This window comes from Panicum hallii, chromosome 5 (genome assembly GCF_002211085.1).
Source record: "Panicum hallii strain FIL2 chromosome 5, PHallii_v3.1, whole genome shotgun sequence".
NCBI lineage: Eukaryota > Viridiplantae > Streptophyta > Magnoliopsida > Poales > Poaceae > Panicum > Panicum hallii.
In genome coordinates this window covers 4,370,313-4,392,869 of record NC_038046.1, presented here as the reverse complement: position 1 = coordinate 4,392,869, position 22,557 = coordinate 4,370,313, and the positions used below count along the sequence as shown (strand labels likewise).

General features: G+C 45.2%; 4 protein-coding genes across 4 annotated transcripts; 3 read left to right on the top strand and 1 right to left on the bottom strand.

The window, feature by feature from the left end:
• Window positions 1-125: 125 nt before the first annotated feature.
• On the bottom strand, window positions 126-2,967 carry LOC112894470 (DNA repair RAD52-like protein 1, mitochondrial). The gene is made up of 4 exons (XM_025962195.1): window positions 2,516-2,967; window positions 1,638-1,675; window positions 1,419-1,513; window positions 126-485 (listed from the first exon to the last, which is right to left on the bottom strand). Exons 1-4 carry the CDS (start codon window positions 2,905-2,907, stop codon window positions 342-344), a joined length of 669 nt encoding a protein of 222 aa, XP_025817980.1. The 5' UTR covers window positions 2,908-2,967; the 3' UTR covers window positions 126-341.
• Window positions 2,968-4,355: 1,388 nt separating this feature from the next.
• Window positions 4,356-11,203, top strand: LOC112894395 (mitotic spindle checkpoint protein MAD1). The gene is made up of 15 exons (XM_025962091.1): window positions 4,356-4,734; window positions 4,879-4,978; window positions 5,225-5,385; window positions 5,808-6,005; window positions 6,082-6,174; window positions 6,358-6,480; window positions 7,259-7,506; window positions 7,737-7,908; window positions 8,067-8,315; window positions 8,853-9,015; window positions 9,330-9,417; window positions 9,495-9,564; window positions 10,234-10,362; window positions 10,438-10,476; window positions 10,950-11,203. Exons 1-15 carry the CDS (start codon window positions 4,507-4,509, stop codon window positions 11,037-11,039), a joined length of 2,151 nt encoding a protein of 716 aa, XP_025817876.1. The 5' UTR covers window positions 4,356-4,506; the 3' UTR covers window positions 11,040-11,203.
• Window positions 11,204-11,455: 252 nt separating this feature from the next.
• LOC112894396 (probable beta-1,3-galactosyltransferase 8) lies at window positions 11,456-14,370 on the top strand. The gene is made up of 8 exons (XM_025962093.1): window positions 11,456-12,346; window positions 12,452-12,516; window positions 12,650-12,834; window positions 12,942-13,202; window positions 13,308-13,395; window positions 13,539-13,664; window positions 13,749-13,858; window positions 13,964-14,370. The coding sequence occupies exons 1-8, from the start codon at window positions 12,020-12,022 to the stop codon at window positions 14,110-14,112; spliced, it is 1,311 nt and encodes a 436-aa protein (XP_025817878.1). The 5' UTR covers window positions 11,456-12,019; the 3' UTR covers window positions 14,113-14,370.
• Window positions 14,371-18,086: 3,716 nt separating this feature from the next.
• On the top strand, window positions 18,087-21,255 carry LOC112895867 (PHD finger protein At1g33420). Its single transcript, XM_025963864.1, has 5 exons — window positions 18,087-18,420; window positions 18,778-18,907; window positions 19,261-19,476; window positions 19,570-20,178; window positions 20,256-21,255. Exons 1-5 carry the CDS (start codon window positions 18,087-18,089, stop codon window positions 21,109-21,111), a joined length of 2,145 nt encoding a protein of 714 aa, XP_025819649.1. The 3' UTR covers window positions 21,112-21,255.
• The last annotated feature ends 1,302 nt before the right edge of the window (window positions 21,256-22,557 follow it).

The following is a 22,557-nucleotide window of genomic DNA, read 5'->3' as shown; positions in this document are numbered from 1 at the left end:
CTAACACACAAAATGTTTCATCCAATGTGATACCTTCTAGCACTCATGCACATGAAATATCCAGTTAAGAATATTGAAAATAAGAAAACAGAGCTATCAAGCTTTCATGAACATGAACTCAGGGATTTAGACGTTGGAACAAGCCGCTGCATACAGCTCAGACCATTAGTTGCATTGGTAGCTTACATATAGTGTTACCTACACGACATATGAGTTCACATCCCTTATAAGAAAGAGAAGCATGTCCAGTGCAAATCGATAGCCCATTAAGGGACAACGGTCCTCATACGACAAACTGGAAGGATGTGGAAGCTCATACGACACACACTAACATTAGTCATCTATGACATATCTTCATGGTAGAGATGAAGTCCAAGACCAAGACGCGCACAAGCACGACGAAAAGCCATAGCTTCTGCCTTTTGTACGGGATCGCCATAGCTTGTATCATCAACAGAAGCAGTTCCAGTAGCCTCTCTGTAGATCTGATTGAAAAAAAATAGAGAGAGCAGGCAATATTGTCAAGATACTTTTTATGTTACATCTAGTCATATATTATAAAATAAACAAAACTACTTGCCCTTAAAACAGCATAACACAGAGAAACCGTTGCCAACTAGTTAACAGTTCACCGTTATCAGCTAATACAATACAACAACACTGAGGTGAACTGAAATTAATGATGGAATACTGAGGACCCTCATTTTATCATGCATAAGTACAAAACCTTATCTATTTATGTTTCTCCAGCTGTCCAGCATATTGACTCTGTTTGCTTATGTTTTAATTATGTAATAGGACTAGAAGGCTGTATCATCCAAAAATGAGTCCGTTTTCTTCAAATAAGGGGACCTCCCTTTGCATCTTTTTAGTACTAAAAACAGAACAAACTTTGGCATAGACAAACAGGCATGGCCAATTTGCAGAAGTACCATAATAATTAGCAAGCAACAAAAAAACCATTTTGTTCAGAAACCAAAAATCTGCAAACAGATATGAAACTAAATGTCGATAATAAAAAAATATGGCTATGCAAGAGATGAAACTAAATGGATCCAATAATAATGAAAAAAGCATGGCTATGCAACACAAAACTCGTATAGCCAATCATTCATGAATTATGATCCATGATTCATCAGCAAGCAAATAAGAATCAACAGAAGAGGATCAGTAGATATACTGAGAAGAAAGGCTCAAAATAACAGCTGGGAACTGGCAAATCTAAGAGAGCTGGTGAACATTGATATTCAATAATCACGGTTAACCAGTAGATTGTCAAAGACGAAAGGAAGCGGATTTATCCATAGATTGCCAAAATCCAAGCCATATGCCCAGCCGATTTTTCAGGTTTCAGAATAAGCTTTAGTTATAGAGACCAGTCATGTGTATAAAAACATTTTCTGGAAGAGAATAGGTACCTCCGCATCAATCCCATGAAGAGTCACGCGATAGACAACAGATACAGATTTCCCATCAGATGAATAAGCAATGCTGCGGACCTCACCAGACCACTCTGTAATGGATTGAAGTAGAAGAAGAAATGTAACTTTTCAACAGTTCAACCCCTTCGAAATTATGCATCAACAATGGGGAAAGTGGCAAACAAATATCTGATCTAACGATGACCAGAAGTTTACCTGGGGCATGTATGTTGAGAATTTTGTTCACAATGTGCCTGCAAGAGGCATGAGAAAGTGAGACCACAAGAATACAGTGTCCCCTTATATAAAAAAAAGAAAAAGAAAAAAGGAAATGGACCGGGATAACGCGTGTGTAGCTTATTGAATCCAGCATTTTTCCTCTAAAATGTCCACGGTATAGAAATTAAAGCAGCTATTAACTGTAAAGCATAAAGAAAGTATGGCTCTTGGATTGCAAAGGAGGGCCTTCAGGTTGTCAGGACTTGAGAGCTAAAAATGCCAAAATGTGAAATTCTTCAAAGAGTTCTGGTTAGAGATTTGGTCTGTTTTATGGTTATTACAAGTGCTCAGTTCACGACAGTTCTCTTAGAATTGTTCTGCGGGAGCAATCTCTTCAGTTCAGAAAGGCCATAGATTAAGTTATTCTATATAAGTGTGGTAGCCAAGTTGAACAATCCTCTGTTAGTGAGTCGCCAATTGCGACTCCGATAACAGCACTGAAGGCATGAACCAACAATCAAGTAGCTGTTACTAGATGCGATCTCACTTCAGACAACTACATAACATTTAAAACGTCTGTTTTACATGAACTTTTCTGAAAAAACAAATGATTCGAAGAACCTACCTATCAACTCATTTTTGTTAAAGAAAAAGGGAAACACCCCGATTTCAATTAGTGAAACAAGGACACCTGCTCATGAACTCAGTAATATCTTACTCAAACATAACCTGATGCTACATATAAATCTGGAAAATAAGCCAGAATCAGGTTAAAATGAGCACACATGTCCGCGCTGAACCAATCGTTCACAGCATTGCGCAATAGATGCAAAGGTCCGATGGGAGATCGCTATCGATCGAGTGGGTGGGCTTACCATGGGATGTATTTGATGGCGAAGCCGTTATCCTCGATACGTGTCTTCACGAGGGAGTCGGGAACTCTCTTCCCGAGCTCCTTGAGGACCTCGGCAAGCGGCTTGCTGATGCCCTCAGTGGGGGCGGCAACCTCGCCGCCGGCGAAGTTATTCTCCTCCTCCGACGGGAGCTCCGGTTCCTGCAGCCGCCGGGACGTGCGGGCCTTCGCGGCGAAAGGGCGCGCGAGGCGAGGGGTGGGGGCGCGGCGGAGGAGGAGGCGGGCCAGTGCACCGGGAGCCATGGCGGGGCGGACCGGCGGAGGGAATCTCGGGGAAAGCGAGGGAGGGGTTTGGGGGTTTTGCAAATGAGAGGCGCGTTTGCTGATCGACCTAAATATACGGTCCAGTTCCATGCCTTTGAAATAATTCAAATTTTTTGTTGGGCGAAGGCGTGTTTCGTGAAGCCGTGAAGCAAGAGGATTTTTTCTTCGGAATAAACTAGGTATCAATCAAATGAGCAAGATATTCCGATCATGAATTTAATATTAAATGGAATTTAGGAACTACTTATATAATTTTCTACATATAAAAATCAGGTCTCAGAGCATCTCCAATAGCCTTCTAAAATCTACTCTTTAAGTCATTATTTAGAAAATCATTTAAGTGGAAACTTTTTTATATCTTATGTATAGTTTAGAGAGCAATTCTCGCTCTCCATATTTGACTAGCGAGAAATCCGGAATAAAGATTGAAGAGGTTATTGAAGGATAATTTTTTTTTACCAAATCTCCATTCGAGTATCTTGGATATGCTCTTAAAATTGGATTATTAGTTGGGACGTGCTACCGTCCGCACGTCCGTTAAAATTTTTTTATCGGACGCTCCGTTCCAACATCAAGAATACACACTTGCAATGTAAAAATCAATATTTGCAACATCAAAATACACGCACTGAAACGCATCAAAATATCTGGATGCAAAAGAGTAAAATTCCCGTTGCAACACCATAGCTCTACACTATTCAAATTCACGCAACATCAAAACAAAACTACTGCAACATCAAAATTATAAATATGCAATATGAAAAAATCTGTCTCCACGAAATCAAACCAACAAGGAAAACACCCCTATAACAATATGAATCTCGAATCAACCATCAACCATTGCAACACTTATCTTGGGGGAGCAAGGAACGGAAGCAACGCTCGTCGTGAGAGGGAGGGAGAAATTGGAAGGCGTGCAGCTGCTAGCAACTTGATTGTTCGGTGAAAAATTAGAGAGGGAAGTAGGAGATGGGTCGCCGGCGCTGTACTGCTGGGGTGGGTCGTAGCACGCTAGTCTGCAGGGGTAGTATGCTGGGGCGCTAGATTATAGGGGCGGGGCCGGACGCTGGGAGTAGCGCAGCGTTGGGTGGAAAGCAGCATGGTGTGGAGAGGAGAGGCGCGTCCGCGGGATGCTGAAACGCCGCCGTCCCGAGTTGGCGCTAAGAGAGGAGGCTACGTGGAGGCTCGCCGCTGCCCGCGTGGGGCTCGCTGTGCGCCGCCATCCTGAAGCTCTGAAGGCCGCCTCGCGCGCTGCCGCCGCCGCACCCGCAAGCATCCTTGCCCACCGTGCCGCCCTCGCTCCTGCAGACAGCGGGGGAGCAGGAGTGACGCGCCCTTCTGCTTCTCGTTTTAGTTCTTCGGATAAATCTCGTGAGTAGGTGAGGGTGTCCATCGGACGTCCTATCTATACCATTACCATTATTACCATTATTAATAAAATTATCTTTATACGTTTCGTACGCGCATCTTCCAAACATTTCCCTTTTTAGCTGAAGCCCACCAAATTTCCAGCAGTTTTTTTCAAATCGAATCGCTCCTCCTTCCCTAACGCCGCCTGCATCCCCCGCTCCCCCCCAACTCCTTTCTCCCCCCCGGCTCCAGTCCCGCCCCCTTTGGCTCCAGTCCAGAACCCTAGGAACGAAGCTTCCAGAACCCTGGGGAGGCGAGAGCCACTGCGAAGGCGGCGAGATGATTCTCCGCACGCCACCACAGCGGAAGCGCCGCGCGGACTCCGAAGCCGACGCCGATGCTGACCTCGTCGCTGTCATGTCCGGCGCCGGCGCGAGCGCGGCCGGGCGGAGTCCAGTTTCCGACCGCCGCTTGGTTCTCTACGACCGCCCCACCGCCCTCGTGCCCGCGGGCGCCCCCGGAGAGCCGTTTGATGACATGGTCTGCACGTACCACTGCCGCCAGATGGTGAGATCGCTTCGACCCTTGTACTGCCATGGTTTAGCTCATTGGACCTATGGAACATTTCGTTACATCGTTTGCGGGCTGCCCTTTGGCCCCCTGATACTGCCAAATATGTCATTAAAGTCGGTTTACATAATGATCTGAAAGGTGAAATCAGAGTTCATGGTGGCATTGGACACTGCAGAGAAGCAAGTTCAGGAGTATCAAACAAAAATTGGTGGTTTGGAGGAGCAATTATCCAAGAGTGGTATGCTTTGGTTTACTGTGATTTTATCATTAGTTATTTTCTTAAGCGTACTGGGTGAGCATGGTTAATTTCATTTAGCTGTTCCTCACTCGTGGGACATACGAACCAGGGAAAACTAATAGAGTAATAGTTGATGTTTCCTTTTGTTCTAAGCAACCTGGATTCAGATGTTAGCATTATTTTGTTACAAGCCACTGAATCATATACTTACAAACGGAATCAACAAACTATAACTTACTGCTGCAGAGGATGAAAGGATGCAGTTCCTTGATAAACTGAACTACGTGGAGCAAGAACTGGCAGCAACAAAAGGGCGGGAGAGTGCATTACAGGAACGGCTAGTGAAGGAGTTAGCTGACTATCAGGAGAGGTATCACAATCAAGTAAAAAAAATAAATGAACTTGAGGTATAAATCTTCTTACCCTTTGGCATATTTTTTGGGGGGACATCAATCTCTGACACATGATTTGCATCTTTTCATTTGTTGCACTCCTGCGTTTCTTGTAAGGAACTTCAGTGCAGTATTTCCCTGATTGGTTTTGTATTTACCATTGCATCATATGTAGCATTGACATCACACTGAGTTGATACAACCATCGTCATGTTTCCTGTTTGCTGGGGGGTTGTTTTCTGTGAGTGTTTTTTCTCCCTTCATTGGGTGGGGCGGGGGGCATGGAAATGGGTGTTCTATTACGGAATGCCATGGTAGCAATCTATGACAAATCTATGAATCAGTGTTTATGACCACATTTGATCTACACTTCGTGTCCTATCATATATTTATTTTATCAATGGACATGAATGGTGGCGCACTTCATGGTAATGTAGGTACAACTCAATAAAGAGACTGATTCTAGGATAAGCGCAGAATCATCAGCATCATCGGCAAAGGAATTGATAAAAGATTTGGAAGGGAATTTGCAGCGATCATCTGAAAGTTCAGAAAGGGAGAAGAAAACCCTTAAGAAGGAACTTTCATATATGAAAGAAGACCTAACCTTATCTGCTTCGAAACTTAATGCTGAGGTTCATATTGTTAGACTCTTTCAAATATCCATCAGTGGTTGCTTGTTGACTTATCTATTTTAAACCTTTGGGATAGCTTGAGAAAACAAGACTCAAGGCAGAAAACTACGAGAGTGAAGCAAAGTTGTTAAATGAGCAGTTGGTGGACTTGAAAAAGCAGCTTGACGAGGTCAGTATTGAATTATCGATCTGATTTGCATGATTCTATTGTCTGTTGCATAATTGCATTTCTTGTTCTTGCCCCTTCTGAGAATGGAGCCCTCACCAAAATTTCCACACTTACTGATTCACATATGTTGGTCCTTCAATTTGGTTCCAGACACTAACTTTTATTTTATATGGTCTTGGTCAGTGTCTTCGTGAAAAGAATGAAATGGAGCTCAAGCTATTGAATTCCAGTGCTTTGCCTGATCAACGTGCCCCAACAGATGACCAGAAGTTGATCAAGCTTTTGCAAGAGGAGCTCCGGAATTATGTAAGCATTTATCAAATTTATATCTCCTTGATGGTAGATGGTCTATGCCATGTAGATGTTTTATGAAAGTTTGTTTGTGAAATGCTTCTTTCAATATAGATCAGCTAGAAATCCAGTAATTTCTGGCTGGAAAAAAAGTTCTCAGGTTATCATTGTTATTCCAACACGTTATATCACCATACTTGATCCATGGTATATGTTTATCTCAAGGGAGGATGTTTACTGCCCTATTGGTTATCTAAGCTGCAGGGCAGTCTAGATATGTTACCTATACGTTGGAAGTTTTATATTAGCACAGCTTGGTCACGTTTTTTCTCCTATCCGTAATTTCTATTTTTTCCAATCAATGCAAAATGCAAATACAGTACTGTCTCAAGGGGTAACAGATGCCACTAGTTAAATCACTAATGTTGAAGTCTTCACATTAAGCATAAAAACCTGGTTGGCGAGACAAAGAAAACATCCAAAGTGCATAGGAAACTGACAGCTAGGACGACAGATGTTCTCAAAGTTGTCATGCAGAAATAAGAAAAAACTGAGGAAGTGCATAATTATATTTATCAAAGCACCCTCAGTTTGTTACAAAACGCAGTGCTTTCTTAAATTTTGTTACAGAATGTTGTATCAGTTTCGCATGATGAGGTGGTGCTTTCTTAATTTTTTTTATTGGCCCACTTTTAACCCACTATGCAAGTTCCTAAAACCAATAACACTTTAACCCACTATGTAAGTTCCTAAAACCAATAACACTTTAACCCATATGATTACATATGTGTAGGAAAAGGAAGTACATGAAGCTAGAAGGTTAAAATCTTCCCACACAAATGTTGAGCTGCTGAAAGAAAAACTATTGGAGGAGCAGGGGCGCAGGGAAAGAGCAGAGCAGGAATCATCAAAGCTGCAGGAAATTGAAGCCAAAGCATATAAGTTGGAGCTTGAATTAGCATCTTGTACAGAGCTGCTCAGCAACATACCTGATGTGTCTTCTTATGCCGACATACCTCAAAAGTTTGCAGATCTGCAAAAGTATGCATACCCTATTTATCTTTGATAATTTCATTGCCATTTAATCTATCCAGAGTAGTATATTGTCTTCTTATGTAAAACACATATAGTACATGTTGTAACTTATAAACCATAATATATAGGTTTGTTTTGCATAAAGCTTGCATAAAAGGCTATTATTTTAGTTTCGTCGCTCGTCTAGTTGTATTTTCATCATATAAAATTTATGTGGTCATCTGAATGATTAACAGGCAAGCATTGACAAATTTGAACAAAGTTGGTGAAGTAACATCACGGTTGAAAGAACTAGAGGTTGCGCTGGAATTTTCTGATCTCAGCAAGCAACATGCAGAAGGTGAAGCTACCCTTGCTAAAGAGAGGGCTGAAAGTGCTGCCAAGGAGGTCAAGCGGCTTGAGCTTATGGTACCATATTGTTGCTACCTGTTATACTAGTAATTGTCCATTTTCTGTTTTTATCCCTATGTACCTGGAGTTCACATGTGGTTTGAAAGTCCATTCTTTCATATGCCAAGAATATACACTTAGACTTCTGCTCTTCTGGCCTGTTTCTTGTGTGTCAGCTTGCTGCGATCAGTGAAGAAAGAGACAAGTTGAGAAAGGAACATGCTATGGAGTCAGATCAATCTGGAATGGAAAAAATGATAAGAGAGCTAGAGAGCACTATGCATGAGCAGAAAGAACTGATTAGTCATAAAGACGCTGAACTCAATATGATGAATGAAAGATTAAGCCTTGAAGCAAGGAAAGCGAAGTCTTTGGAGCGAGAGGGAGATCAACTACGCTCTCAGGTGGCTTTACTAGAGTCCAAGGTAAGGATATTTGAAATCACCCCTTAAATTGGTGCCTTGATGTTCCTAATCTATTATTTGCAACAGTTTTAGAAAAATGGACAACCTCACGTATGCCTCAAAGTAATTCTGAAAATTTTTTTGGGATATACTGTTTAAATATCTCGGATGCCACAGAATTGGATTTTGGTGCTGGGCAAACTATCAAAAACCTTTGAGTCCGCAACTTTTTAAATGGGGAACAGTACAAGTGGCTCCCGGTTTATGAACTGAAGTAGGAGAGCTAAGAAGTGATGTGCCGTTCAGCTTCTAATGAAACTTTGATGGGTGGTTTTACCCTGAAGATGTCTGTTCCATTGATGTTTCAAGATTGTCTGTTGTTTTAGTGATGTTGCCTTGTGAAACTCAGCACATAAATAGATGTGGCGTCTTTAAAAATATAGATAGCTGACTGCAATTATTTGATACGTAAATGTGAAGAATACTAATTTAACTTGCAACATTCTCTTCTGTGTGCCATGCTTCTGCTAGCTTGAAAGCTCTTGTCATATTTGACAGTTAGGTCATGGAGATTACTCTGCCTCGAGCACAAAAGTACTGCGCATGGTAAATACTCTTGCAGTTGACAGTGAAGCCAAGCAGACAATAGAAGCGCTACAAGCTGAACTAAAGAAAACAAAAGAGAGGCTGCAAGCAGTCGAAGAACTGAAAGGACAAGCTGGTATGCAGCCTCATCATTTCTACGGTTCATGGTTTGGATGTTTGTTGTTTTCTTACATTTCTTTTGCCAGTAATATACTTTGCTAAAAGAGCTATGTCCTATGGATTTCTATTTTCACTTATTGTCATATGCAATAACTAGTCTACAGTTTCTTTCATGAGTTATTCTGGCTGCTCCTAAAATATATTTGATTCATGGTTTGTGTTTGGAGTAGTTGAGTCTGTACTTTAAATCGAGTGAACAATACTTGAATAGTTTGTACCTTTTATGCTCAATTACTTGTTACTTTTCTTTGGGTGAACATTGACATACAGATGCTGGGACTGTGGTAGATGCAAATTTTGCTGAAAAGTTAGCACAACTTAAGAATCAAATTGCCACACTTGAAAAACGCGAAGAAAGGTATGTAACTTGTTATTTATCTTCTAGAATTTTCTGCACAGTTTGTTGGATATAATGTTATACTTTGTTCAAAACAGATACAAGGCAGTGTTTGCAGAGAGGATCTCGGTCTTCCGGAAAGCCTGCTGTTCGCTTTTCGGTTACAAGGTAATGATAATGTAACACACATCATACGAGGTCTGCTTTTTGCTAATCTCCATCCTTCTCTGTTGGCCTCTGAAGAATATAAAGAAAATGCTCAACCCAAGGAGAGAGACATCCCAAAGGCATTGTTTGAGATGTCGAGGAAAGAATGCTTTATGTTAGCATCTCAACATAAACTGTTTTAGCTACTTGTAGAAATTTTATGAGCATTTTTTCTTAGATGGAATCAATTGTTTCATGTTTTTATCCAGTTTTAAATTTAAATTCCCCTTTAGCCCTGTGCTTGTTTTGTGGGTGTGGACTATCAGAAGACTAGCAGGATCCTGCTATTGGAACTTGTGCTTAACAGAGTTTTGTGTCGAGCATGTAGTTTAATGCCCAGCTTCAGGATTCAAGCTCATAAGCAATATGCACGTTATTACTGAGGTTAATAGAGTCCATCTTTATATTTTTATATTGATAATAATCTTCAAATTCTCTTTTGGAGGAAAATTTTTGTGTGCGTCGATGTTTTGCATTTGTTTAATTTTTGTGAACATCATATATTCATGTTCAATATTTTTCTGCCACTATATTTTGTTTAATTTTTCCTCTTACATGCTTCTAACTCTATCCAGCTGTTCAAACATAAATGGTAACTTGGCATAACCTTTCTGTGTTTCATGGTTTTAGATAGTGATGAACGATCAGCAGCAGTCAAATGGGATCCCTGTAACACGCTTTATTCTGCAATCAGTTTATGCCCAAAGTGATGATGAAAAGCTTGAGTTTGACTATGAATCTGGAAGCACTAATATTGTGGTAATACTATCACACTGTTGAAATGGTCTTTCATATATTTTAATGGAACATATTTGACGTTACTTATAAATACAGGTCAACGACTACACGTCTCAACAAGAAATCGCTCAGCAGGTATTAAGCTAATTTACTTCATTTTACTAGCAAACATCCAGTGGTTTGAAGTCCTGAATCCACCTTGGAACTACATATTTTGTTTTTTTCGGAGCTTGGTTCTTGAGTTTGCATGTGTTTAAATTGGAAGTCAAAATACAGCTTCTTCAAGGTTCTGAACTTTGGTAATTGAATCGGGCTGCCATAGACTAATGTACGCGATAGATAAGTTTGCATTTGCTTTAACGTGTTGAGCGTTGCACTTGAGTTAAATGTCTAATTGATTTGTTGAGTACAGGAGCGCAAATGTTCCTAATATTGGGGTTTCCCGTAAGCAGTTTTGAGACAAAACAGATTTGTTAAGAATTGGACCTAACCACTCCGTACACTTATGGTTGGCACTGTTAGAACAGCAAGGTCCAAAAACTGTTTTAGATGTGTATTGAGTTGAAACTGGAATTTACTGCCGCAGAAGATCTAACCATATTTTTCAGGTCGACGTCTTCATAAGGAGGATGAACTCCATACCAGCCTTTACTGCTAACCTGACAATTGAATCTTTCAACAAGAGAAGTATATGCTGAAGGCATGAATCTAGTGGCAAGTCACATCGCTGGATATTTGTATGTTTGATTCTTCCTCCATTGATGAAAAGTATATATGTGCACTCGCATATTGTTGAGTGAAAATTGCCTGCTGCTGAGGTAGTGGGGATCGATAATTGAAGCTGAGGCTGGATCTTTGGTTAGTCATCGCGTGGATCCTTTTTCCTGTTGTGACAAAGCGTGTATGAGAGCCAGGGCATGCCTTGTACTGTGGTGTTACGCAATGTTGAAGCCTTTGGTTGTCGAACCTTAGCTACTATCTTACCAGGAATACGTTACTTAATTCGCCAATCGTCATCACTAGATGCTAGCCCTACGAGAGAACGAGAGTTTTGCTGCAAATGGGCTTGTTCAATATAGCATTTGATGGCTGGAATTCTGCCATGCGTTTTCATATTTGCACATAGCTTTGGCTCAGCAGCGCCTTGCCTACTACGTCATTTACTTGCAGGTGAATCAAGTACAGTGGCTTCAGTTCAGTGAAACTTCGCGTGAAATGAGTAAACTGCCATCAGCTGGCTTGGCTTGCTTAGACAACTGCAAAAACAACTGAAAAGCGCATCCGTTCCCTCCCATTTCCGCGCCCCTTTTCCAGCCAGCCCAGCTCATGATTGGCCCGTCCCGTCTCCCCGCCTGAGATCGACGGTTCCCGGCACTCCCGCGCCGCGATCCCTCCTCACACGGTCGGCGTGAGCGAGAGTCTCGAGACGCCTCACACGAAACGGCTCCCCGAACCGAACCCTCGCGCGGCGCAGGCGGCCCGGGCAGATAGCCGGCGCTTTGCTCGCGCCCCGGCACATAAATCCTCCTGCCCTGGCCTCCATCCAGGCGTCGCCCGAGCCACCCACCTGGTGCGGCGTGCTCGTACTCGTAGCCGTAGCCGCCTACTATCTGCTACGCGATCTCGAGCGGAGGTCGCCTACCTCCTGCTGCAATGATGGTGCGTACGCCGCCGCACAATGTCGCCGTCGACCAGGTCGATGAGCATGAGCCTGAGAGGTTTCTGCCGCGGCTGCAATGACGTGACGTTTTTTTACCTGTATGCTGGTTGGAATTTGGCGCAGGCGCTGACGGAGCGGCAGCCGCAGCTGGAGAAGACGAAGGCGCTGCGGGCGAGGGCGCCGCTGTCGAGGAAGGCCGTCGCGGCGCTGTGCGTCGCGAGCTTCGTCGCGGGGCTGCTGCTCAGCGGCAGGGTGCCGCTGGTGCCGGCGTCGGCGGCGGACGCGGCCGGGGACGGCGGCGCCAAGCAGGGCGTTCGTGTGTCTGGCTGCGGCGGCAACAAGCGTGTGAGTGCGCTGTCACTGGGCGTTGCATGGTTACTCTTTGCATGTTCATCTCGCATGCAGTTTCGACCACCTTTGCATTTGATCGAACTCTGAATCTCTGGTCAGAAACTAGGAGAGAGCCATCCCAAGGATCTCCTGAACGAGGTGTCGAGGACTCACCAAGCGATTCAGTAAGCATTCTGTCCGCAATAGGATACTGCAACTGTTGACATCCAACAAGCACATGCGTCTACATCAATCATCGTATGACTTTTGTCTTCGAAAAAAAAATCTCATGCTTGTGTGCTTTGGTGAACTGCCCAGGTCGCTGGACAAGGCGGTGTCCACCCTGGAGATGGAGCTGGCCGTGGAGCGCGCGAGGAGCGGCGGCGGCGGCACTGCCGTGGCAACCAAGCCGCCCCAGAAGGCCCGCGTCGTGATCGGCATCAACACGGCCTTCACCAGCCGGAAGCGGCGCGACTCGCTCCGCGACACCTGGGTCCCCAGAGGTAGTACGCATGCATGTCCTGACCACCAACACCACGCGCACCCGCCACCACCAGGCGCACACCAAGCCTGTCAGCCTGACGCGCGCGACGACGTGACGGCGGCGCAGGGGAGAAGCTGAGGAAGCTGGAGACGGAGAAGGGGATCGTGGTTCGGTTCGTGATCGGGCACAGCGGCGCGCCGGGCGGCGGGGCGCTGGACCGCGCGCTGGACGCGGAGGAGGCGGAGACCCGGGACTTCCTGCGGCTGGACCACGCCGAGGGCTACCACGAGCTGTCGTCCAAGACCAGGATCTACTTCACCACCGCCGTCGCCACCTGGGACGCCGACTTCTACGTCAAGGTCGACGACGACGTCCACCTCAACCTCGGTACGCGCTGCGCCCTACTACTATGTCGTAGCAATTTCTCTTCTTTTTTTTTCAGTCCAGGGGCAGTCGTGACAAATTTCTGTACTGAACTGAACTGAACTGCAGGGATGCTGTCGAGCAGGCTGGCGAAGCACAGGACGCGGCCGAGGGTGTACGTCGGCTGCATGAAGTCCGGCCCAGTTCTTTCTCAAAAGTGAGCAAAACCTCCTGCCGTGTAGCTAGGATCAGAAAACATGCTTCTGTTTTTTTTTTCTAGAAAAGCTTGCAGTCATGATCATTGATCAGTACGGCTCTGTGGAGTTTGACTTGACCTGTATTTGTTTGTTTCTGTTGCAGGGGAGTGAAGTACCACGAGCCGGAGTACTGGAAGTTCGGGGACGAGGGCAACAAGTACTTCCGCCACGCCACCGGCCAGATCTACGCCATCTCCAAGGACCTCGCCGCCTACATCTCCATCAACCAGTAAGCTCCAACCATAATCTTGCATTGCATCGTGCTCTCGCTTGCCCTCCGCGCCTGACGTGCTCGCCGGAGCTCGATCTCCAGGCCGATCCTGCACAGGTTCGCGAACGAGGACGTCTCGCTCGGCGCGTGGCTGATCGGGCTCGAGGTCGAGCACGTCGACGACCGGAGCATGTGCTGCGCCACGCCGCCAGGTCATCTCTCTTCTTGAACCCACCCAGCAACGATAGATCAGCAGCAGCCAGATTTTGCTGTAACGGCGGCTTCTTCTCTCCTGTTTTCGTCCGATCGGCGTGCAGATTGCGAGTGGAAGAAGCGAGCCGGGAACGTGTGCGTGGCGTCCTTCGACTGGTCCTGCAGCGGCGTCTGCAAGTCGGTGGACAGGATGCGGCACATCCACAAGGCCTGCGGCGAGGGCGAAGGGGCCGTCTGGAACGTCGCCATGTGATGGGCTAGCTGCTGACCGGCCATCTCGTCGAAACCGTTGTTTGTGTGTGGATCTTCACTTGCTTTGCTTGGCGTCCAATTTGTGGAAAATGAGAAGGCGAGGGGGAGAGCTTGGGAAAGCCGCTGTTTAGCATGAACACCCTGTATGGCAAGTATGGCCGTTTTGGTTTGAGACGCCATGATGTGATTCACGTTAGAGTCCATGGATTGATGTGTGAGTGTTCTTGCTGAAGCAGAAGGAAATGGAATGAATGCTGTTTGATCGATCAAATGCAGTAAGGTTTTACCGTTTTAGTAGTCATTGTTTAATATTCAAGCTTTCTTTTGGGCCGAACATATTCGGGCCCATTCATGTCAACCTAGATAGCTTTACTGTAACCTTTGCGCCGGACTTGGTTGGCAGGCCTACAAGTCACAACTAGAAATTTGGCGCACCTTTGGAGCGCCCATAGAACCCGTGAGCTGATTGAATTAGTTTGGGAAACATATGACGGCAGGATCCGCTAACCAGCAAGCTAAGATCAAATCGTTGAAAACTTCAGCCGATTAAAGCGGAGACGTATTTGTGTGGAGTGGAGCGGCATGCGCGGGTGCCCCACAGCTAACCATAATAGCGGCCTGATCTGGGCGTCGGAAGCTAGTAACGGTTGTATGGTTGTAGACGGAGGCACAAGCTAGCAGCTGTGAGGGTGGAGGCTCTTCATCGCGCGCGCGGATGGGATGCATGATGTCGCAAAAGGTCGCCACAGCTCCTATTCATCTTCCTCGTTGAGGGCAGCAGCAGACGGAGTTCGGTATTCGGGGTTGCCGGGGTCCGGTGGCCACCGCCGATCTTAGAAGAGGGGGTGGGGGAGCGTAGAGAAGCACGGTGGCGGATGAGGGTTGCGAGGGCAGTGCGGCGAGGGGGCGGGGACGTCGCCGGCGGTCGGAGGGTAACCGGTGTAGGGCTGGGGAGCTTGACACCGTCGGGTAAGCATGGAGGTGGGTGGCGGAGGCGGACTGGAGGCAGCAAAACCGCTAGGATGGTGGCTGGAGAGCGGGGCGGCGGCGCTGCTGCGATGAATAGATGCCCCTGCTGCGAGCGGCCAGGCAATTAGGCAAGCCAAGCTGGGAGGGCGGATGCCGTGTGAGCAAGATACAGCTGCGAGGCCGTGATTTGTGTGATGTAAGGATGAGCGCTGTTGTTCTGCTGTGACCTGGTGCTAGCCGGGTGGTTCTGCGAGCCAAGGGGGCTACTTGCTAGCATGACAGAGTTTAGAGCACTTTTGTTGCCCCCTGGATAGCATGGTGGTGTGTTTGACAATTTACTGATATTCATAGCCCGATATCAACTGCAAATTCAATTATCAAATCAATAGGTTTGTTTGAAGCAACAATACTTTATCCGTTGGTGCATGTATTGTAAAAGTATATTGGTTGCTTGAAGATTAAATGCAAGGCTTAACTGCATTTTAAAATATTTCTTTGACTCGCTCTCTCCTTTGTGTACTTTTAAGTATTTTTGTTAATGTGATCTAGTATGAGATTTTTTCCCTATGCTGGAATATTCTAGATTCTCTCTATGCTAGTCCGCAGCTATTTGCTAACACATAGGATCTGACCGCTAATTGAAAAAAATAGTGATATCTAGCCTAAGTTTTTTTTTTATCCGCTGGAGTATTCCATTTTTTTATCCGCTGGAGTATTCCAGATTCTTTCTTGGTTTCTCTGCTAGTACGCAGGTATCCGCTAGCATATTATCTAACGGCTAGTGGAAAGTTAGCTACTAATCTGACGGCTGATAGAAAATTAGCTACGTGTATCAATAAGGAGTGCCGGAATGCACCGGCTCTAAAGGTGAAAAGATGGAGGTTCCAAAAAGGAGCTTCCAACAAATTTCTAAAGAAAAATGATCATCATCTAGCTAACGGAATACATGATTTGGGTTTTGGAAATAACAATAATTGCAAACACACCCTTCGATCCTAAATATAAATCTTTTTAAGGTTGTTGCTGTAATCCATTTTGAAGCAAATTGCCCATCAGTATTCAGAAACATTGTATGGATTGATGTTGCTCGGCTCATCACGATAAATACTTTTACACTATCTAACTCTTTCAATTCTTTTAAAAAACATTTTCATAAATATTGCTAGTCAAAATGTTGTGATAAAAACCACTTCAATGTATTAAGAACTAAAACTTTCTTTCTTTTTTATCAGATGGATAGTACGTCAGGTGCAATGAAGTTGGGAAAATGTAATGCACGCACATCTTTTCCTAAGGAAACAATGCACTGATTCGTCATTAGGCTTGTAAAATAGTATACTCAACAAAAATGTGCCACCTAAATGCCTATCTTATTAAGAAATGGACCTAGCCAATCCACAAATATAGAAAAAGCAAACTATCCAAACGGGGTGCTACTCCATCCAGAAAGTCCACGTAGACGTGACTAGATGACAGATCGGCCTAACCCACGAACAGACTAGTACGGCTGCTTAGTGTTCCATTCTACTCAACCCCGCTGCTCAAATCCTGACGATCTCCATCTAAGGAATGGTAAACGATCTTAGAATTTAGCCTAGAAAATTTAAAGATTAGGCTCTAATACGATCAGCCTCTAATTTTATATAATTTTGAGCTAAAAGTACAAATCAAACTGGATTGTGAAAAGAATACGATGCCACCCATATCTCCATCCAGTGACCAAATCTGACCCATCTAAATAAACAATTCCCTCCTTCAGTATTGGATCCATCCGTGAGAATAATTATCCGTTCATCCGATCCCTTTATTTAAATCAGCCGTCGTCGCGCCCGAACGGTCGAGCCAGCGCCTTCGAACCATGTGTCCCGCTAAATTTAGGCGCAAGGGAGAGAAGCCTGGGGAAGCCAAGGAGTTTCGAGCGTTCAGCGTTTCCGCTGGACGCCCGGCGATGCCGCAGGAAACTGGAGAACGATTCACAATTTGGTGGGCATTTTCGTCCACCCGTGAGCCAATGATTTTTGGTCAGTTTGGGGCTTCCGTATCTGCCCTCCGTGCTGCACGCCTGAACTCGTCTGCTGCCATTCTGCTGCCTGTGACCGGCAGGTAACTGCACGGCTACGCTAGCGTGAATTTTCGTGCTGCAGATGCACTTTCACTTAGTTGTGAGTTCCAGAAGTCATGGAAAGCGACTGTCAATGTACTGTAGAGACTGCTCAGTAATGTGACTGAAATAACCTTCGTAGCTCACCAGCTTATTTTTCGAGTTCATATACTCTTTTTCCATATAATTTATGATGATCGGACCCTAAGTTGAGTTTTCTTACTATCGGCTTATAAATTATGGTTATAAACTGTCATGTATGGTTAGTAGCAAGATAGTACGTATTTTGACTATCATTGGTCTTTTATTTGAGGAATTATAGGAGTGAAAATAATGCTTGATCACCAGTCCACCCCCACGGCTCCACCGGTGGTTTGTTGCTCGGAATAGCCAAGGCATCGAGAAAATAGCGAACTCCCAGAGGGCCATGGGTAGTTGTGTAATTTTGACCTGCACAAGTACCCGTACTCTACCGCCCCCGGAAACCATGGGTACGAAATGACGACAGTACCCCCGCCTTTATTCCCTCCCATTTCTGGCGCCCTCTTTTCAGAAAGGCCCCGAACCCAACCACACCAACCCAACCCCACACCCCGGCTAACCCTGGTTAGCGCCCTGCCACGACCTGACGAGCCCATTCCACCACCACATGCGTAGACCCATCCCACTGTACGCCGCACGCGCTTACGTGGGCCCGGAATTTATTCCAGCGCTCCGGTGCACAAGGACCAGGCGTAGCAGATCGTGCTTCCCCTCGAAGGAATCGACCCCATCGCCTTCCTCCTCTTTATCTCGCAGCCGCCGCCGCCGCAAACCCTAACCAGAGTTCCGATCCGGTTAATCGGCGACGAGGAAGACGACGGAGGCGGCAGATCTGTGGGGATCCGACGGCGGCTGAGGGGGAGATGGTGGTGAACGGCCGGCCGCTGAAGAGGGCGAGGGCGCGGGTGGAGGCCAGGGACTTCGCCGGGTTCCCGGCGGCCGGAGACGGCGGGGCGGCCGGGACGTTCAGGGAGGCGGTGAGGGGGTTCCTCGCGAAGCACGCGAGGCTGCTCCCACTCCCGTCCATCTTCTCGCCGGCGGCCGCCGCCTCCCCGCCGCACCTGCTGATCTGGAGGGTGTCCCTGAGGGTTGGGGAGGCGGGGGAGGAGGAGACCGGCGGCAGGGTGGAGCTCAACGTCGTTGAGGAGGATGTGCTCCGATCGCGATCTGTGTATTGTGATCAGTGCAGAGTCGTGGGTGAGTTGCTTTCCTTCCATTTTCCTTCTTTTTTTCTCGGAAAAAATATTTTTACACAAAAATACTTTGTTAATTTCTGAACAGATACACATTCGTTTTGTTTCGATCTTCTCGTTATCTTTTCGATTTATTGAGCGGTATTGGCTTTTGAATCCAACGTCTTTCTATTTTTTTAAAAAAATCGACCCGTTTCACCCAAATTTTCTGGAAGCTTTCGTCTTGTCAGCGAATTGTTGGGCTGTTGCTTTCACATCCATAACCATGATTGATTCAATCTTCCTTGTCATATACTGTTACCATACAGCAATACAGCATCTGCAATGGAATCTTGTGTCTGATGTGTTTGTTGGGTTGCAGGATGGAGTGGCCACCCAGTCTGCGGGAAGCGATACCATTTCATCATCGAGAACGACTGCAACCAGCTCTCCGGCCACCGGCGCACCTGCTGCCTGCGCTGCGGGACTCGCATGGTCGCTGGAGAATCAAGGTGGGAGGCACATTTCAGAAAATATACATGCTTGCATAACAGCGAATGGGAAATGGGACCTGACAACGTTAATACATGACCAGTTGATGTCAATATGCTGTGCGTTAGATGCCTATATAGTACTCAGATGTGTCTACATGCTGTGAATCAGTGCATGCCCGAATCTAAATGCAGAGAGTTTCAAATAGATTGCATTTGGATGGGGCTTGTTTTCATAGACAGCTTAGAAAGTTATCTCTGCCTAGCTCTGAATAAATCATAAAGCATGTAATATGATTAATGTGTTGTGAACTTGTGATGCTCTGAATACTACTTTGCAAGTTCTCTAACTTCGAATGCAATACATTCCCCAGGTGTGCCCTCTGCAACTTTGATATGGATGGTGAGGAAATCGAAGAGTGTGCATACCTGCATCTGGATGACTCCTCTCACTTGCTGCACGCTGTAGTGCATGCCAACGGTTATGGGCACCTCCTAAGGGTAAATGGCCGTGAAGGTGGCTCTAGATTCCTCACTGGCCGTGACATAATGAGCTTATGGGATCGCTTGTGCAAGGTGCTATATGTGAGGTAAATGAAAGGAGCAGAACAGCAATCTTTAATTGGAATTGACATTTATCCAAAATCCTTCCTTCAACCTAACTATCATTTCCATCACTGCAGGAAGGTCACTGTCATGGACATCTCCAAGAAACATGGAATGGACTACAGACTTCTGCATGCAGTCACAAGTGGGCACCCATGGTATGGTGAATGGGGATACAAGTTTGGTGCTGGCAGCTTTGCACTTACCTCAGAAACCTACCGAACGGCTGTAGACATGCTTTCCAGTATACATCTGGCGCTGTACTTTTCCAACCGAAGCCCCATCAGGACTCCACTGCAGAACACAATTGCTCTTTACTGGGCACTCTCTGATCGCCAACTGGTGACCCTACGGGACCTTTTCCGCTTCATTATGCACCTGCTTCATCAAACTCAGAAGATGTCAAAACCCTCAACTTATAAGCGCATGGATCTTACATCTAATGTGCTTTGTGTGTGGACTAAAGATGATCTTGATCGAGCAGAAGCTGCAATGCTTAAGGTCCTCCGGGTTGTGCAAACTGGACAGTGGGTATCTTGGCGTGCACTTAGGGGAGCTGCCTCAAAGGCTGTTGATTCACAGGAGCTGCTTGATTATTCTCTTCGAGAACTGGGTGGAAAACAACTGGATGATGGCCATTTTGTTGCTGTCCGCTGCAATGCTGAGACAAGTGCAATTGAGTACAGGTCAGTCTTGTTTCCTTCCCTTTTGATACCCGAACTTTGTCTGGTAGTTTTCTTGACCATTATTTCATGATGAGCAGGCTGGAATCTTCCTCCATTCAGTCACCAGTTAATGCAGCGATGTTTGAGCCTTCTGTTGAACATCTCCTGCATGATCTTAGATTCCTCTACGATGCTCTGCTGAACCCAGAGTCCATGCTGTCTTCACAACCAGAGGTGGTGGGTGCAGCATCACATAGTGCAGCAGCAAAGATTCTGGATTGCAAGCAGTTCATCAAGCATTATGACGAGTATGCTCTAAGGACTCCTTCAAACCCATTCTTGCTCTGTGTGAGGTGCTCCATTGAACTACTTGATCACCCGAAAGACTACACAGCACCTCCAGACGAACTTGTATTTTTACCGGCAAGTGCTACCCTTGCTGAACTGAAAGTGCAGGCTTCAAGGGCATTTCAAGAGACGTACCTCATGTTCCAAAGCTTCCAGGCTGAAGAGCTCCCTGACTTTCCAAACTTCAGTGACACAACCCCTGTGAAGCATGTGCTTGGATCAGGCCAGCTTGTTCGGTTAAGGGGACGATGCACTGGAGATTATCGGAGGATTGTACAGTTCAGGATGGAAAGGGGTTTGGAGAACTGGACTGTGGACTGCTCATGTGGTGCCAAGGATGATGATGGTGAACGTATGCTAGCATGTGACATGTGCGGAGTCTGGCAGCACACCAGGTGCTCAGGGATCAGTGATTTCGAAGAAGTCCCTGAAAATTTCATTTGCAGGAAGTGTGCTAGCCCACACAAAGGTAAAGGCCGTGGTGGTGGGGGTAGCAATGGTGGTGGAAGAGTGGAGGTTAGTGCAGGGGCAGGGAGGTGCAAGGACGAGATTGGATCATCTGTTGGTGGTGCAGGCAAGTTTGGGCGCATGGCAACAGTTGGATGACTGTACATAATGTAGTGAAATGTAAATAGTGATATGGAGAGTAGTAAGCTGCACCAAAAGGCCTTTGTGGACCTTGAGTGGTTAATGGATCTTGTTTATGACCACTGATGTGATGTTAATCTATTCTCCTTGCAGTTGCACCCATTCTCTGATCTACATCTCCAGTTCTGCATTGCAGCATTTACATAATCACTATATTATAGCTTAAAATTGTTGAATGACATAAACATAGTAAATTGCATATCAGGACTTTCTAACATGACCTTTCATTTTCTGGACAGCATTGCCAGCTCACGCTCACAGATTTGAGGTATATGTTACACAGTTCTATGTGGAACTAAACTGGATGACTTATCATAGTTATGGCTGAATAGATGGCCACATTCTATGTGGAAACAAAACTAAAACAGAACACTAAAAATAATAATTTGAGTACCAATGACTGAAAGCAAGTTTCCGTTGATCATACAGGGGGAAAAAACTTTATACTAGCAAGGACTTAACATCATGTTTACTGTCAATTCAAAATGGTAACAATCCATACGGTAAAGACTGCCTATTCAGTTTATTTCTGTTCTGGTCACCCAACTCAACTGAACCTAACCACTAAAGAGCCCTAACACAAGTCAAGCAATGTTCATACTTCTATTTTACGTCAATCCCAGTATTCAGAACAAAAAAACACAATATGAACTATACCAATATAAAAAAATTAAGCTTGATTACCATAGTATAATTTACGCCTCACGGACAATGCTCAGACTTCCACTTCATGGTGCCTAGTAAACACCAGAAGAACACCAACAACGTGCCAACAAATGGTGCCTGTAATTTCAATCAAAATCCTTTATCGTGAGAAACAGATGAGAATACAAGTAAGACATCAAGCTCGAAAGCAGAGCTGATGAGTGAATTACTATGCAGGTATGTATACAAAAGCACCTTAACCAGTTAGGATCAAATCAGTTAGTGAATTACAATGCGGATATTTTGACTATAAATAGCCTTTCCTAGTGATCGGTTAATAAGACGCATGAACAAATAGGAAAAGTCACACCAAATATGTAAGAAGATTAAAACCGTGTGTACAATAGTATTGCAACATGATTTTAAGCAGCACTTGTGACCTAGGGGTGATAGAGATGTTTAGTTATCTGGTCACATTGTGTATTTTTGTATCCTGGGACATTTCCAAACCCAATCATGACAAAGGTTGGAGGTTATTCCAGTAAACTGGCACATAGATATGTAAGGTTCCTGTCATAAAAGGTAAACAAATTCAAGATCATCATATTTCTAAAGTTGGCAATGAGCATAACTATTCTGGAGATCAATGCCAATGCATGCATAAAATAGTCAATCAATAAATTTTGCCTAGTAGTGAGAAGTATATGGTACCAGAGTTTTTGCAAAGGTCGTGTGAACCCAGTGCCTCTTATATTTTGT